This window comes from Bufo bufo, chromosome 6 (genome assembly GCF_905171765.1).
Source record: "Bufo bufo chromosome 6, aBufBuf1.1, whole genome shotgun sequence".
Lineage (NCBI taxonomy): Eukaryota > Metazoa > Chordata > Amphibia > Anura > Bufonidae > Bufo > Bufo bufo.
Window position 1 is genome coordinate 268,375,939 of NC_053394.1, and position 16,558 is coordinate 268,392,496.

General features: G+C 47.5%; 1 protein-coding gene across 6 annotated transcripts in view; it reads left to right on the forward strand.

Moving 5' to 3' along the window:
- SEC31B (SEC31 homolog B, COPII coat complex component) overlaps nt 1-16,558 on the forward strand; it is a 145,028-nt gene that overhangs the window by 32,220 nt on the left and 96,250 nt on the right. For all 6 annotated transcript variants that reach the window (XR_005779409.1, XM_040434631.1, XM_040434633.1 and 3 more), the window contains exons 9-12: nt 5,390-5,551; nt 7,508-7,660; nt 9,791-10,021; nt 12,515-12,589. Coding sequence is in view for 5 of the 6 variants with exons in the window: in XM_040434631.1 (XP_040290565.1) it covers nt 5,390-5,551; nt 7,508-7,660; nt 9,791-10,021; nt 12,515-12,589 (621 nt within the window). In the remaining variant the exon portion in view is untranslated. The remainder of the gene's footprint in view (nt 1-5,389; nt 5,552-7,507; nt 7,661-9,790; nt 10,022-12,514; nt 12,590-16,558) is intronic.

A 16,558-nucleotide genomic window follows, 5' to 3' on the forward strand; every position in this document is an offset into this window, starting at 1 on the left:
TAGCCTCAGAGAGGCTGTGTTTTTAATTAAAAAAAAAAAAAAAAAAAAAAAGAAATAATAATAATAGATTTCTTTTGGACTGCGCAGGATGCTGCAGCCTCATCAGTAGTGCTGCATGTCTGCATGCCCTCTTTCCACAGGCGGCATAGTGTTGCGCTCCCAACCTGCGTCGCTGCTAGGGCATTTCCCCTTTTAGGCGGTTTTCCTGCCCTCTTCCAGGATACGGCGCTGGCCAAGTGCATGCGGCCCTTCCGTAGGCAGCATTCATCATCTCTCCAGTTATGGTGCCTGCCATGTGCATCCCCCCCCTCCTAGGCGGGATACTGCACTCTACCTGGCTGCCGGCTGGCCATGTGCATGACCCCCTTTTAGGCGGAATACTGCACCTTCACCGGATACGGTGCTGGCCATATGCACGACCCCCTTCCATAGGCGGAATGCTGCACTCTCTATGGATTTGCTGCCGGCCATGTGCACGACCCCCTTCTCTAGGATTCACTGCCGGCCATGTGCGTGACCCCCTTCCATGGGCGGAACGCAGCGCTCTCACTGGATTAGTTGCCGATCATGTGCATGACCCCCCTTTTTAGGCGGAATACTGCACTCTCACCGGATACGGTACTGGCTATGTGCACGACCCCCTTCCATAGGCGGAACGCTGCACTCTCTCTGATGGGCTATGATGTACTTATGTACTATGTTACTATGCTGCACTCTCACTGGTTTCGCTGCCAGCCATAGGCATGACTCAGGCAGCATACATACATCCCTCTGTCTGTGGTTGTTTTCTCGCAGGTACGTTACTGGCCATGTGCATGTACCCCATACATGGCGGGGTGCTTGCACTCTCGCTGGATCCGCTGTCGGCCATATGCATGACCCCTCTTCCGTGGGCGGTGTACGCACTCTCGCTGGATTCGCTGCCTGCCATGGGCATGCCTTCCTTCTTCAGGTGACATACACACATTCTCACTGACTGTGTTTGTCTCTCACCAGTACGTTGCTGGCCATGTGTATGACTTCCATACATGGCGGGTGCACGCACTCTCCCTGGATGAGATGCTGGCCATGTGCATTACCCCCCCTTTTTTTCTGGGCGGCATGCTACACTCTCACCGGATACCTTGCTGGCCATGAGCATGGCCCTCTAACATGGGTGGAACGCTTGCACTCCCATTGGATACGGTGCTGGCCTTGTGCGTGACCACCCCACAGTCCATGGGCAGAATTTGGCACGCTCATGAGATTCACGGCTGTCCTTGTATGGCTGTGCTGGACTTGTACATGTCCCCCTTCATTGGCAGAGTAGTTGCACTCTCGCTAAGTCAGTGTTGGATGTATTATTGCACACTCACTTAATGCTAGGATAACCCTGTGCATGTTCCCCTTTCACTAGGTGGACCTCCTGCGTTCCTGCTGGATTATAGGGTATGTCCTGCTTCTCTGAAGTAGGTACGGCCTTAGGCATCACTCCCTTTTGGGACCGGCCTTTGCACTCTTGCCGACTGCAGTTTGCCAGATACAATTTCCCCCCTTTCGGGGCGGACTGCTTGCGTTCCATCGCATGCTATACTAGGCTTGTGCATAACTCCCTTGCAGGTTGCACTTTGCAATTACGTACATGCTGTGGCACTCTGTGGCGAGCCCCCCTTTTCACTGAATTAACCTTTTTGCAGTGAGCGGACGTTCTTGTGCGTTGTTTGGGCCGTGTATGCCTTCTCCTCCTGTAGGTGGGTTGGCCTTCTCACTGCTTACGGGCTGCTCGTACGTATGCCTCATCTGCTTCCTGCGGCATACTTTTGTTTCTTGGGATACGATGCTTGCCGCAAGCCTTGCACTCGTCTCTAAGGAGTTCATTCTGTCCACCTGACCCGGACGGGCTCTACTTGCTCTATGCTGCACGGAGCTGGGTGGTACTCATTCATTTAGTTGGCCCTTCATCCCAGGGAGTGTTCGTGGTTCCTAGATGCGTGCCCATTCGTCCTTCCGCGGTATTGCTTCCCTGCGCTAGTGGTCACATGGTCGAGAGTGCTGTTGTCTGGAGCGCCCCTCGAATTCTTCGTTGGCTCTGGCAGGACTGCGGTTCCCTTGCCTGCTCAAATTTCCTCCTCTTCGGATGTAGTGTGGTATGAGTCCTTCCTCTTGGCGCCTCTACGCTTCAGTCTGATCTGCTACCAGGTGCGGGCCGCTTTTCTCGGGAAGGTCACCCAAATTCTCTTGGGTGCTCGATTACCCAGGTCGGAGGACCTCCACCTTGGGTTCTTCAGGGTATTCGCCTTCTGCGAGGCGGTGAACCGGGCATCTCACAGTGTAGCAGGGTTCTGCTTTTGAGCTGTCCTATGGCTTCCCTGTTGCCCACTCCTCCGTTCGGTTGGAGGGTGTTATGCCGGCCTCTGTCTCGACTACCTTATCTCGCTGGCTCTGTTTGGCTCCCGCTCGGTACAGATCACTCCGATGTGGCTTGTGTCCCGCCAGACTTCAGAGACTGTTCCTTCACTGTCCTCCCCTCTGGGGAGAGCATGGTTGTTCATGTGGATGGTTCCGGTGTTCCTTTTGGCCTCGTACTGTCTCCCTTGTTCACACTGGCTGTATTAGCTGTGCCTATTTACTGAGTCTACCGCGTTCTGTCCTCCCGCTGAGTGCAGATTGCGTGGTCCATTCTAAGACAATGGTCCTGCTGTAGACTTACCTCCTCGGTAACTTGGGGGGACTACCTTTCGGTCCAGATTGTCCTTTGATCTCCCACACCGGGACTGTAGAACATGGCTACATCAGCATGGACTTTAGCCTGTCTTGTCCTGGCATCTGGCGGATACTGGGCGGACCCTTTGGTTCCGTTCCGTCTGTCTTTCTGCTCCCCCACTCGGGTGGATACGGGACAACGTTGCTCGGGGGCCGACGGGACCAGTTTTGTCGACTTCTGCCCGTGTTACTGGTCTGCGCCTGATCACATTGGGTTTTCGCCCGCTTGCCAGGCGACTCCAGCGGGTTCGCTATTGTCCGCTCCTGGCTGTATTTTCGTCCAGGATCTGTCGTAAGACTTATGGTTTTTTTGTCTGGGGTTCTGTGGGAAGCTGTGCATTCCCCACTCTGACTTTTTCTCTCCCCATGGTTCTGTCTTTTTTCCAGTCCGGCCTGGACCTGGGACTGGGATTCCTTTACTTGAGGTGTCAAGTGTCAGCGCTGTTCTTCCTCTTCCAGCGTTCCCCGGCCCTCTGGCCTGTCAAGACCTTCTTACTCGAAATGGCTCTTGGGTTTCTCTGTACTGTCCTTCGGTACCGCCCTGGGAACTACATACTGAGCTCTCGGCGCTCCAATCTTTTCCTTGGAGCCGTTACAGAAGTTCTCTCTACCCCGCCTGTCCTGTACGGTTGTGTTTCCGTATCAGTCGTGTCTCTGACGGGTGCCTGAATGGCCCCTTTTTTGTTCTGAGCCTTCTGTCTTTTCCCAGGACAGGGCTGTTTCTACATCCCGTTCCTTCCTTCTGAAGGTGGTGTTTGCCTTTCGCTTCAACACTTCACCGATTTGGACGTTGTTTGGGCCTTGCCGGTTTTTACTTGGAGATCTCCGACTCTTGTCGACGTTCGGTCTCTTGGGTTTCCTGGAGGTCCGCGCTTAGAGTTGACGGACTCCAGGGTGGTTTTCCTCCGCTTTATCAGATTGGCTATTGCTGAGGTTACCGCACCGAGGGCCCTATTCTGCCTTTGCTGTCACCGTTCATTTCACCAGAGCGGTCGGTGCCTCCTGGGCCGGAGGCATTGGGCTTCGGCCATGCATTTGAGCAAGGCGGCCACAAGTCTTCCTTGCACGCTTTACAGAGTTCTACAGGGTGCATACTCTGGCTTCGGCTTATGCTGCCTTGGTCCGCCTGGGTCTGCAGGCGGCGGTTCCTTGATGCCTTCGGGTGCTTCGCCTTGGAGCTGTGGTCCCTCCCCTTTTGGACTGCTTTTGAACGTCCCAAGGTCTTCTGTGTCCCCCAAGGAAACTGGGCGAGAAAACGAGATTTTTGTATAACTTACCAGTAAAATCTCTTTCTCGCTCTTTCCTTGGGGGACACAGCACCCACCCATTCATTGTTTTTCTCTACACGGTTTCCGAGTTTGTGTTACCCGTTGGGTAGTGGGCTTGTTGGTTCCTTGTTGGACTTTGCCTTTTCTCACTGCTTGGACACGCAACTGGCTGTCTCTCTCTCCAGGCTGAGGGTATAGCTGTGGAGGAGGGGCTTAACAGCTTTCACTTAGTGTCACGCCTCCTATGGAGATGAGCTATACCCAAGGTCTTCTGTGTCCCCCAAGGAAAGAGCGAGAAAGAGATTTTACTGGTAAGTTATACAAAAATCTCGTTTTCCAGAGTTAAAAAAGTGGCTGCGTAGTGGGAGTGACTTAAAAATAAGAACAGGGACAAAAAAGTCTTAGGGTCTATTCACACGTCCGCAAAATGGGTCAGCATCCGTTCCGCAATTTTGCGGAACGGGTGCAGACCCATTTATTTTCAATGGGGCCGGAATGTGCTGTCTGGATCCGCATTTGCTAAAAAATAGAACATGTCCTATTCTTGTCCGCAATTGCGGACAAGATTAGGCATTTTCTATTATAGTGCCGGCGATGTGCGGTCCGCAAATTGCGGAATGCACATTGCCGGTGTCCGTGTTTTGCGGATCCGCGAAAACACTCACGGACGTGTGAATGGACCCTTACTGCTGCCGTTCCAGCACTGCCCAGGTTCCCCATTACTCTGTACTTCCTGCTCTCACTACTAAACAGAGAAAGTGTCTGGAAATGCCCTCAGCCAATCACGGGCTGCAGCGTTGCCCTGCCTCAGCCATTGATCGGCAGAACCGGCATTTCCTGTGTGCCAGGATAGGAACAGGAAGTTGGGACATGGCTAGCAGCTGGGCCTCGGAGAGGTGAGCATCTGTACTTATGTTTCTAAGCCACTCTAAGGATTCCTGAATTGGGGACTGCAAATTGTGGTCCCCAATGCACGGGCACTCTCAACTGGAATGGGTCCGCGATCCGTCCACATCGCAAATAAATAGAGCATGTGTTTTTGCTGTGCAGAGGCACGGACTGAAATGCCATGGAAGTGTGCTCCGTAGTGCTTCCTTGGCCTTCTGCTCCATATCTTCTGAATTGCGGACCCATTCAAGTTAATGGGTCTGCATCCGTGATACACGGCCTGTGCCCATATATTGCAGACTTAATGTTTGCCGGCCACAATAGGGGCATGGCCAGCACACATTTGTGTATATGCTAGAAGCTATAATAAAAATTTGACTCTGATGCATGGAATGTAGACGCAAATATTAACCCTTTTCTCTTCCATATTTGTATTGTTGGATAGTATGTAAATTTTAACCCTTGATTTCTGTTTGCACTCCTAAATGTAGGTGGTATATGAGCTGCCGGTTGGAAATCAGTGGTGCTTTGATGTCCAGTGGTGCCCACGGAATCCATCTGTGTTCTCTGCTGCCTCCTTTGATGGTTGGATCAGTGTGTACTCTGTCATGGGAGGAAGCCTTGAAGCTCAGCAGAGGAGCCAAGCTGAAAGGGTGTGTCCCAGCTTGTACCTGGTTTAGTCATATTGAAACCTGCCTAATGTTTTAATGGTGATGTATGCAATACTTTCTTCATGGTACAATCTTCTAACAAGGCAGAAGCAAAGATTTAGTTGATTTCTCCTTTAGTGACTTGTCAGATTCAGCTGTTGGTGCTGTATGCAACAGAAAGCCCACCAATGTCATTTTCTAAGGGGCAGAAATAATTAGTAGGGCATTCCAGGTAAAGATGACATTTTCCCTCTAATGGTTACCCCTAGAAGGACTACATTGGTGGTGCTTGCTGTCCATTTTGAGGGACCATTGAACTAGCTGATGCGTAGCTTGCGAGGCAGTTTTCACAGAACTCACTGGGGCAGATTTGCAAAAGAAAATGCACCGGTTTTTGGCACAATTTGCAACAAACTCATGTGCATGCTTTGCATCACTTTTATTAACTGTTTTTAACACTTTTCTAAGATTTTTCCACCTCGTCCGACAAGGGGCGTGGCTGAACTAGAAACAGCGTGGTTTAAATGCGGCCCCTGTGCGCTAAAAATGCACCAAAATTTTGGTCTAGTTTTGGAGTAAAACTATGCCAACTTATTTGTGGTCTAGACAACAGTTTTTTGCCACACAGACAACGTGATAGCATAAATCTGGAGCAGGATTTACAACACTCCAAATTTACAAAGGTCCATGTGCCAGAGTAGTAAACTTGTCCAAAATGAATGCCTTATCCCTTATTCACACATCCGTGTTCGGTCAGTGATTTCCATCAGTGATTGTGAGCCAAAACCAGGTGCGGCTCTAAACACAGAACAGGCACAGATCTTTCCCTTATACCTTATGTCTGTGGAGGCCCCAATCCTGGTTTTGGCTCACAATCACTGATGGAAATCACTGACCAAATCACTGATGTGTGTATGAGGCTTTATTCACACTTCCGTGTTCGGTCAGTGATTTCTATCACTGATTTTGAGCCAAAACCAGGTGCAGATGTGAAAGAGCCCGCATACCTTAAGGCCTCATGCACACGACTGTTCCGCTTTTTTCTGTCCGCAAATTGCGGATCTGCGAAACAAGAAAGCCGCTCGTGTGCCTTCCGCAATTTGCAGAACGAAACAGGCGGCCCATTGTAGAAATGCCTATTCTTGTCCGCAAAACGGACAAGAATAGGATATGTTGTTTTTTTGGGGGTTTTTTTGCGGGGCCACGGAATGGAGCAACGGATGCGGACAGCACACGGAGTGCTGTCCGCATCTTTTGCGGCCCCATTGAAGTGAATGGGTCCGCACCCGAGCCGCAAAAACTGCAGCTCAGATGCGGACCAGAACAACGGTCATGTGCATGAGGCCTTAGTCTGTGGAGGCTCCACTCTTGGTTTTGGTCTACAATCACTGATGGAAATCGCTGACCTAAACACTGAGCGTGAATGAGGCTTAAGACTGTGATTCGTGTAAAGTACGACGCTATTAGCGAATGTACTTTGCCTGGTTGCAGCAATATCTAGTTTAGCAACATGGACTTGTTTTATGCTTCTTGTTCCACTACGTTCAAGAGACAAATGAAAGGTACATTTAGTAATGTTTTACATTTTGGCATGGACTTGGACCATTGCTGATGTGCCCTATGCATCATCATGTTTTGATTGGTGAAGCTTCAGTAGAAAAAAACACTCGAGAAGCCGTGGTTTATATTATACTGATGTCCAATTCCCTATCCCCGTGTTCTGTAGTTTTGTAGCAAAAGCCACTTCCTGAATGTGATGTAATATGAACTTTTTACTCGACAAGTGGAATTTCTGCCGTGTTCACTGTGCTAATTTGAAGAACATGCTTCTTGTGGCCGACTGAAGTGGTCCTTGTGTTGCCTCTGTCCTTTATTTTGATCTGAACTTTTGCATAAAAGTGTCATCGTAGCATACTCTGTTCTAAAATGATTGTGGCTTTTCTACTTATCTGTTTTTAGATCTCTTCCTCTTTCAACAACTTAGATCCATTTGGGACAGGACAGCCTCTACCTCCCCTCCAAGTGCCACAGCAGGCCCCGCAGACCACTGTTATTCCTCCCTTGAAAAAGCCTCCTCGCTGGATTAGAAGACCAGTCGGGGTTTCTTTTGCGGTGAGCTAGTTTTATAATACATCATTTTTTTTCTTTTTTTTTTCTGACTGACTCTTTTAGGCTACTTTCACATCTGCGTTTTTGCTGGATCCGTCATGGATCAGCAAAAGCGCTTCTGTCATTATAATAAAACCGTCTGAATCGGTTTTGAACGGATCCGGTTGTATTATCTCTAAAATAGCCATGACGGATCCGTCTCTAAAACCATTGTAAGTCAATAGGGGACGGTTCCGTTTTATTTTGTGTCAGAAAAAACGGATGCATCCCCATTGACTTACATTGTGTGTCATGATGGATCTATCTTGCTCCGCATCCCAGGACGCACTCAAAAACGCTGCTTGCAGCACTTTTGTGTGCGTCATGGAAACGGAACGGAATACATTCTGGCGCACTCCGTTTTGTTCAGTTTTTTTGTCCCCATCGACAATGAATGGGGACAAAACTGAAACGGTTTCCCCCGACATTGAGATCATATGACAGATCTCAATAGCAGAAAGGGAAAGCGCAGATGTGAAAGAGTAGCCTTAGGGTCTGTTCACACGTCCGTAGTGTATTGCGGATCCGCAATACACCTGGTCGGCACCCCCATAGAGCTGCCTATTCTTGTCCGCAATTGCAGACAAGAATAGAACATGTTCTATTTTTTTCGGGAGACGCGGACCGGAAGATGGGGGACGCGCTCCGGAAATGCGGATGCGGACAGCATCTCTTCCTCCCCTATAGAGAATGAATAGGTCCAGATTCGCGGAACGCATCCGGACCTATTCTACGGACGTGTGAATGGACCCTTATGCTGTTAATTTCTAGCAGCTCTGTCCTGATATTCAGGAGCTTCTGGCCTTCTTTACACCTTGCCATTGTGACAGTTTTTCTAACTGAATTTGCATCATGGAGGGCGGAGAAAGCCAGGAGCTCATGAATATTCAGGGCTCATTGTCATGCGCTGGAGCCGCTCAGTACAGGATTTTAGCAAAAAGGCTGGGTCATTTAAAGAAAATGACCCAGCGTTATGCTAAGGGAATCTGACATCTGTTTATATTGCCCTTAGTTAGGACACCATAGAACTGGTGACAGATTCCTTTTATTTTTCATTTACTGGTCAGACACCAAATTCAGCAGGAGGCTCCCTGACAGCCCCCAATGGCGCAGATATGTGGGAGGTAACCGTCCAATCCTTTTGTTCTTCGGGGGGGGAGGGGGGGTAAGCTACTACCACAGTTGTCTGGCTGCAGCTTTCTCCCAGATTAGGACCTATGCATGCCCAATGTATGGAGAGATCATGTGGCTGTCTGCTACCCAATGTGTTTGGCCTGTTATCAAAGAGTCCATATTGCTTTATTAACTTCTGTAGTATTTCCTGAGGTAGAAAATTCTGTCTCATCATGTTTGAGATTGTGAAATATCTCTTGGTTATATAATATTAAAAATGAATACTAATAATGTGTATATATCGCCAACAAATTTCCTCAGATTAAAGCGCTGAGGAATCTGAGGGTTCATGTGCAAACAAAATCATTCATTACATAGTAACAATCAAGTCAAATATCAAAGGGGTTATCCAATTCTGAAAATGACCCCCACAACGCCCAGGCCCCTCCTATAGATCATACTAACCCGCTCACTGGCACCTGCATCACTCTGTATCCCTGCATCGCTGCATCTCTCATACTGGCGGATCAAAACATCCGGCGACGGGGGGTGCAGCCGATAGCAGGCCGCGACGGTGACCAGCCATGAGTGATGTGACCCTCAATGCTAGGGAGGCTGGTCACCGTTGCGGCCTGCTATTGGCTGCCCAGACACTGGATGTTTTGATCTGCGTGAATAGGAGATGCACCGGCGGCCATGCAGGGATCTAGAGTGACGCGGGTGCCGGGGAGAGGGGTAAGTATGATCTATAGGAGGGGCCCGGGCATTGTGGAGGGCATTTTTAGAATTTGATAACCCCTTTAAAACAAGAGGCATGAGGGCCCTGCTCACAAGAGCTTACAATCTATAATGTATCTATAATACAACAATGTTATTAGCCATAATCATCACTTTCATTGTTTGTGGATTTCATGTCGATTACCACAAATATTTTCAGCAGACGCTAATCTTACAATTTACATGTCTCTCTTTTTCTGCCAGTTTGGGGGAAAATTGGTTACTTTTGACTGTCCCAAAGCAGCTCTCCAACAGACGCAAGACCCCACACCTCGCCAGGTGTACGTCAGTCAGGTGACCACGGAAAAGGAGTTCCTAACGCGGTCTAGTGAGCTACAAACAGCGCTTCTCTCTGGCAGTCTCCTGGGCTTTTGCCAAAGTAAAATTCAAAACTCCTCAAATGCATTTGACAAGAGTATCTGGAACTTTCTGAAGGTATTTTAGTAAAAAATACTCAACAACTGTATCAGTGCTTTTCTATGTCACTACGATGGGTCCCTTTAAATCATGCTAGCAGTGTCCAGCCTGAACTAAAGAGTGTAAATGCATCCACTAAACAGCTCCCCGATTCTGTGGAGTTACATGGTATGTCACAATCATCTAGTTAGGTAATCCCATGACACGGACTGTACAGAAACCACAATCCTATTATTATCAGAGCAGATGACTGGCTGAGAGAGCTCATGTGATGTGTCATGTGACTTCACAGGATTGGGAAGTTTTCTTTTCACCTCCGTCCACAGTTGAGCACTGTAAGTGTAATTCTATTAAGGTATTATCCTGATGATAACACTGTCCTAGTAATGTGTTCTATCTAACCCCTTCTTGCACCTTTACATTTTGGAAAATAGCTAGTTCCCACACCATGCTTTAAGTGTACTACTTTATTGTAACGGCACAAGCCCAGAAACGACACTATGCTCCCAAATTATGGAAACAGCATAACTCCCATTTACTTGTGAGAGTTACAGAAGCTTGGCTATTTCAGTAATGTCATTCACCTCTGACTGCCACATACTGACAGGACGGGGTCATGGAACCCCCTCTTCTAGAAATAGGTGCAGGTCTCAGTGGTGGGACCCATATCCTATGCATCTGCTACAAATAGCCCCATGTTAAGCAACCTCCATCACTCCAGCAACCTCCACTCTTCTAACAACTATCCTAGAAATGAATGGAGCATGCTGGGTATTGTAGTTTCACAACAGCTGGAGTGCCGAAGGTTGCTGACCCCTGCTATATCCTACTTATCATTCAGTGCCTATTACTGTGGTACGTGCACAAGTATTGTGGGTGGTCACTCTGGTAGACACTTGGTAGCTGTGCAGGAAGCAGGGACACAGACGGGATAAAGTCCGATTGAAGTGCTTTTATTTCACACTTATATATTTAAACATAAGCATAGCCTTAACAAATAGGCTTAAACAAGCCCTGCTCGGCTGACCAAGTACCTAATACAACAAGACAGTCTCTGACCCGGCCCCAGGTACAAATGGAAAGTATTGGGTGGCACATGCAATACCTTCTGTAGTTCAGCAGTCAGCTTCTCCAGATATGGCCACACTGCTCAGTATTAGGCCCTAATGACCCATGTGACTCGCAGCTGTGGGCTATGGGTGGAGTGAGCGTCCCACTGCCAACCTCACTCACGCCAGTATAAGCAGATCCTAGTACGTATTTTACAACCTGTATGTTAGCTATGGCTAACATAGACCAAACAGGCTATCAACCCTGCTTATCCTGTGTCTGGGTTAACCTTTTGGTTCCCAGAGACACACCCAAGGCTTACCACACACAGTTTAAGGCTCCATTCACACGTCCGCAAATAGGTCTGCATCCGTTCTGCAATTTTGCGGAACGGGTGCGGACCCATTCATTCTCTATGGGGACGGAATGGATGCAGAGAGCACACTATGTGCTCTCCGCATCTGCATTTCCGGAGCGTGCCCCCGATCTTCCGGTCCGCAGATCCGGAAAAGAAAAGAACATGTCCTATTCTTGTCGGCAATTTCGGACAAGAATTTCTATGGGGGTGCCAGCCGGGTGTATTGTGGATCCGCAATACACTAGGGACGTGTAAATGGACCCTAGCTGTTTCAATGGCAGATATTGGTTCTCCCAAACGATACCCTTCTCACACAAGGTAGATTACTGATGGCTGTTTTGTAACCCCTATAAACCATAGACTTGTGTGATCCCCATATGACCAGGTTTAATTCACATCCCCTGGATATGGAAGATTCCCATTAAATGTGATTTCAAGGAAATATATTGAAAATCAGACAGAATTAATACAGAAAAAGGAATACATTTTTCATTGTGTTCGCCATTTTAGAGAAAAAAGTTTTCATAGTTAAAGTATGACTATTTTTTATAGCATACCCCTTCTGTGAAAATAAAGGTCCCCGGATGCGGCTGCCAGTGCTGGACAGTATCGGCCTCTGCAGGCCCCTAACAGAAGCTGAACGCACTCATTGAAAATACAGGCAGAAGAATCTTCTGTATATTTTCAGCACTCGTCTACTGTTCAGGGCCTGCGCAGAAGTAGAAGCAGCCGAGAACAACCCGTGATCATTTGGGTAAATCACGTGACCACCTCCATCTTGCATCATCTGGACGCAGGCACCAACGCTGTCCATTACTTACATGGCACATACAAGGCAGCCAGGGACCTTTTTTTTCCGCACAGTTATGGTTTGATGTAAATGTAGTGATAACATGAAAAGTAAGTTTATTGGCTTTTCATATTTTTTTTTCTATAAAATGGCCAACTCCATTAATCATTTGTGGATATACACGTGGCATCGCCTGGTTACCCAGTATTTATCAGTTGGAGATCCCTGGAGGTTTTATTCTTCTTGTAATACCTATTCCTGTCCTGTTACCAGTTTGCAAATTTTGTCTCTTCACTGACTTCTTTCATTTCAGGTTAACTTTGAACAAGATGCAAGGGAAACATTCTTGAAATTGCTTGGATATCATAAGGAAGAGCTGGATAAGAAGGTCTGTTATACTGATTCAGACAGATGATTGAGCTACATACATAAGTACATACATACAGGAAATACCATTAGTTGTCTAGCAAAGCAAGCATCTTAAAATCCCAAAACCCCCACCCACCCATCCTTTTTTTTTTTTTTTTTTTTTTTTTTTTTTTTTCTCCAACAGCAGACGTCTGAGTATAGTCTTGCTGCTCCCATATGTATGACTGTCATTTGGATCAGTAATCAGAGCTCATTCACATGACGCGGCCATAAATAAGCCAGCATCTCATCTGCAGACAGCTATTTTATGGTGATTGCCCCTCATCACTGCAAAGCAGAGGGTTCTGGCTTAACAGGGTGAGAGGCCTAACTCAGGATTCGGCGTATACTATATCTCCTTTAGGAGAGCACCTAATCGGTGTGAGGAGTCCTATAGTCCAGGCAACACTCACCCACCCAGTTAAGCCAGTACTCTCTGCTCTGCACTGATAAGGGGCAATCACCCCGAAACAACTGTCTGCAGATGAGGCGCTGGCTTAATTATTATCCAAGTCATGTGTCAAGGTCTACCTAAAAGTCGAACATTGACTTATAGGATAGCTACCTTACATCTGGTGGCATTAGAGGCAGGGCTTGCTAAGAGCTCATTTGCATACCCTCTTCCCAGAATACTCCTCACACTATTTGGGCACTCTCCATAAGGAGATATAGTATTCCCCGAATCCTTAACATATATTAAGTTACTCACTTAAGAAGTTATTTCAGACATTCAAGAAAAGAATTACACATTGCAGACTAGGAAATAAATGACATCAAATGAATTATGGGTTATTTGTCGTTTTGGGGGGGGGGGGGGGGGTGGTTTGTATTTTTTTATATATTTTTCGTGAAAACAGGGAACTGGTTTATAGGCTGCCTATGTCCTTTAACCATGGCAGTTTGAACTCGCATACCTTTACATTTCACGATGCTGAGCGGACCACATAAATCAGCCAATACATTCCTTAGCTGGTCAGTTGCTTTGTAGCCGGAGAGGGTGACAGCGTGGTGTAAACAGAATACAGCCAGACAGGACTGCAGCAATTCATCAGCACTTTCCTTGCAATGCTATCCAACCCTCTGAATTTAGATTGAATAGATATGGACTCCACTGATCTTTTCAATATCATCTATCAGTGACTGCCCTCTGCAGTAGTTGACCAAAGTAATAGTTGTTGCCTAATGTCAAAACGGACACACCTGCAACCTACATAGACAAACATTAGTCGTAGAATGTTTTATCATGTCATAGGATAACAACTTTCCAACAAGGCAGACCTTTTTCTGCCCTGGGGGATGCATTGGTTAAAAGGGTTTTACAAGATTTTTATACTGATAACCTATCCTCAGGATAGCTCATCAGTATCTGATTGGTTGCGGTCCGACACCCAGGACCCCTGCCGGTCAGCCTTACCAAGCACAGAGCTGTACATTATATAGTGGCTGTGCTTGGCATCACAGCTCAGCCCCATACACTTCTATAGGGCTAAGCAGCTCCTAAGCCATGTAACACATTAATGTGTCGTCACTCGGCCTAGGAAAAGCAAAGAGAAGGCCGTGGCGCGCACAAGAGAACAGCTGATCGGCAGGGGTCCCGGGTGTCAGACCCCTGAAAACCCCTTTAACTATGCATGTCAACGCTTGTTTCATTAGTGAATTAGGATTGACTCAATACAAGGTCTGATCTGTTAGTGTGCTGCCATACGTTCAGGTTTTCTTGATGCAGTTTTTGGAGTCTGTCTTCAAGGGAATGTGTCATCAGAAAATTACCTATTGTTTAAATCACTTTATTTTTTAAAATTGTACATTTTTTGCCTAATAATATGTTGAGACTTTCAGTTCTGTTCAGGTAACTTCTTAGTAGCCATCACATTATCATCACATGCAGAATTACAATAACAAATATCACCTCTATATAGATGACCCTGGATCCGCCATTCGCAGTAGATGATATCACAGCTTAACTACTCCCTCCTGACCTCTGCACAGGTCACAGCGCATGCCTAGAAAATTCTCCCATAGAAGTCAATGAGGTTTCCTCCTGTCTATTGGGGCTATGGCCCATGTGGCTGTAGCAAAGAACAGGAGGGCTTAACGTATTTTACGCTTAGTGGAAAGTGTGAAAATTCCATGATTTCAGGATTCTTTTTTTAATTATAGATAGTGACATGGGAATTAAAAAAGATAAAAAAATCGAAAAATTATGGGGGGAATTTATCATGAGGGGAATATTTGAAGTCAGTGTTGCTTGAGTCTGTGTTGGCATACTTTATGACATATTTATCAAATGTCGCATGTTGTATGATAAATTTGTCTCATCCTTAAATCTAACACTTTTTTGTCTATAAAAGCTACTCCAGTTTTCCTACTCCACCCTCCTACTAGAGTAAGATTGTGACTTTTTTTAAAAAGTCTCGGTGATAAATCTGGAGTGAAACTCATTATCGTAGCTAACCACGCCCGCTTTCCCATCCATATTTCAAAACTAGAGTGAGAGGTGTAAAAATGCAAAGAGAATTTTTTGGTGCAAGTAAGTCCAAAAAGTCACGAAAGCACAGTTTAGTGACTTTTTGAAGCCAGAATTCTGGAGTGAAGGCATGGTAAATCAGGGCCTACATGTGTAACATAAAAACTTTAAACAACGGGTCATTTTTTGAGGACACATTCCCTTTAAAAAAAGAGAAATATATATTATCTCTTCTTTTTTCCGAAGGTGTGGCAGCACCCTTATTGGAACCGACATCGACAAGAAAATGACTTACTTTATAGTATCTGAGATGAAGGCAGCATGTTAGAGCAGGAGATGCTGAGCAGATTAATATATAGGATTGTGGAAAAAGGTGTAGTATAATGTGCATTTCCTTCATTTATATTTCTGCTCATTCTGGGCTTTGAAGTGGAGGAGGCGGTCCTATCAGTGATTGACAGCTATCACTGACCGTCGGTGCCGGTCGGTGGAGCTCCGCAAATTTTGGCCCAGGCTTCGCGGCCTGCTGGGCCGCAATTCCGACCGGCCCGCGGGGTGGGCACCCGCGGCCGGTTTGATGCGCCACTCCGCCTCAGGTCCTGGCGGTACATACCGGGCGCCGCAAATTTAGTCCCCGGCTTCACGGCCTACTAGGCCGCAAAATTCCGGCCTCTGGTGGAGGGGGCGGGAACTTCTCCAGGCGCGAATTTTTCCCACCGGGAGGTTCCTCCGCCCCCAGGGGATCGCAGCGCCGCCCTCCAGGCCGGATCCATGTTAACCCTTTGGGTACAGGCCGGATCCCAATGGGCCTGTATGGCTGGCCCCCCTTTTTCCTGACTATCTGTGCCCCTATATGGTGGCCCCCTTTAGCCTCAGAGAGGCTGTGTTTTTAATAAAAAAAAAAAAAAAAAAAAAGAAATAATAATAATTATATATATATATATAATAATAATAACAGATTTCTTTTGGACTGCGCAGGACGCTGCAGCCTCATCAGTAGTGCTGCATGTCTGCATGCCCTCTTTCCACAGGCGGCATAGTGTTGCGCTCCCAACCTGCGTCGCTGCTAGGGCATTTCCCCTTTTAGGCGGTTTTCCTGCCCTCTTCCAGGATACGGCGCTGGCCAAGTGCATGCGGTCCTTCCGTAGGCAGCATTCATCATCTCTCCAGTTATGGTGCCTGCCATGTGCATCCCCCCCCCTCCTAGGCGGGATACTGCACTCTCCCTGGCTGCCGGCTGGCCATGTGCATGACCCCCTTTTAGGCGGAATACTGCACCTTCACCGGATACGGTGCTGGCCATGTGCACGACCCCCTTCCATAGGCGGAATGCTGCACTCTCTATGGATTTGCTGCCGGCCATGTGCACGACCCCCTTCTCTAGGCGGAACGCTGCACTCTCGCTGGATTCACTGCCGGCCATGTGCGTCACCCCCTTCCATGGGCGGAACGCAGCGCTCTCACTGGATTCGTTGTCGGCCA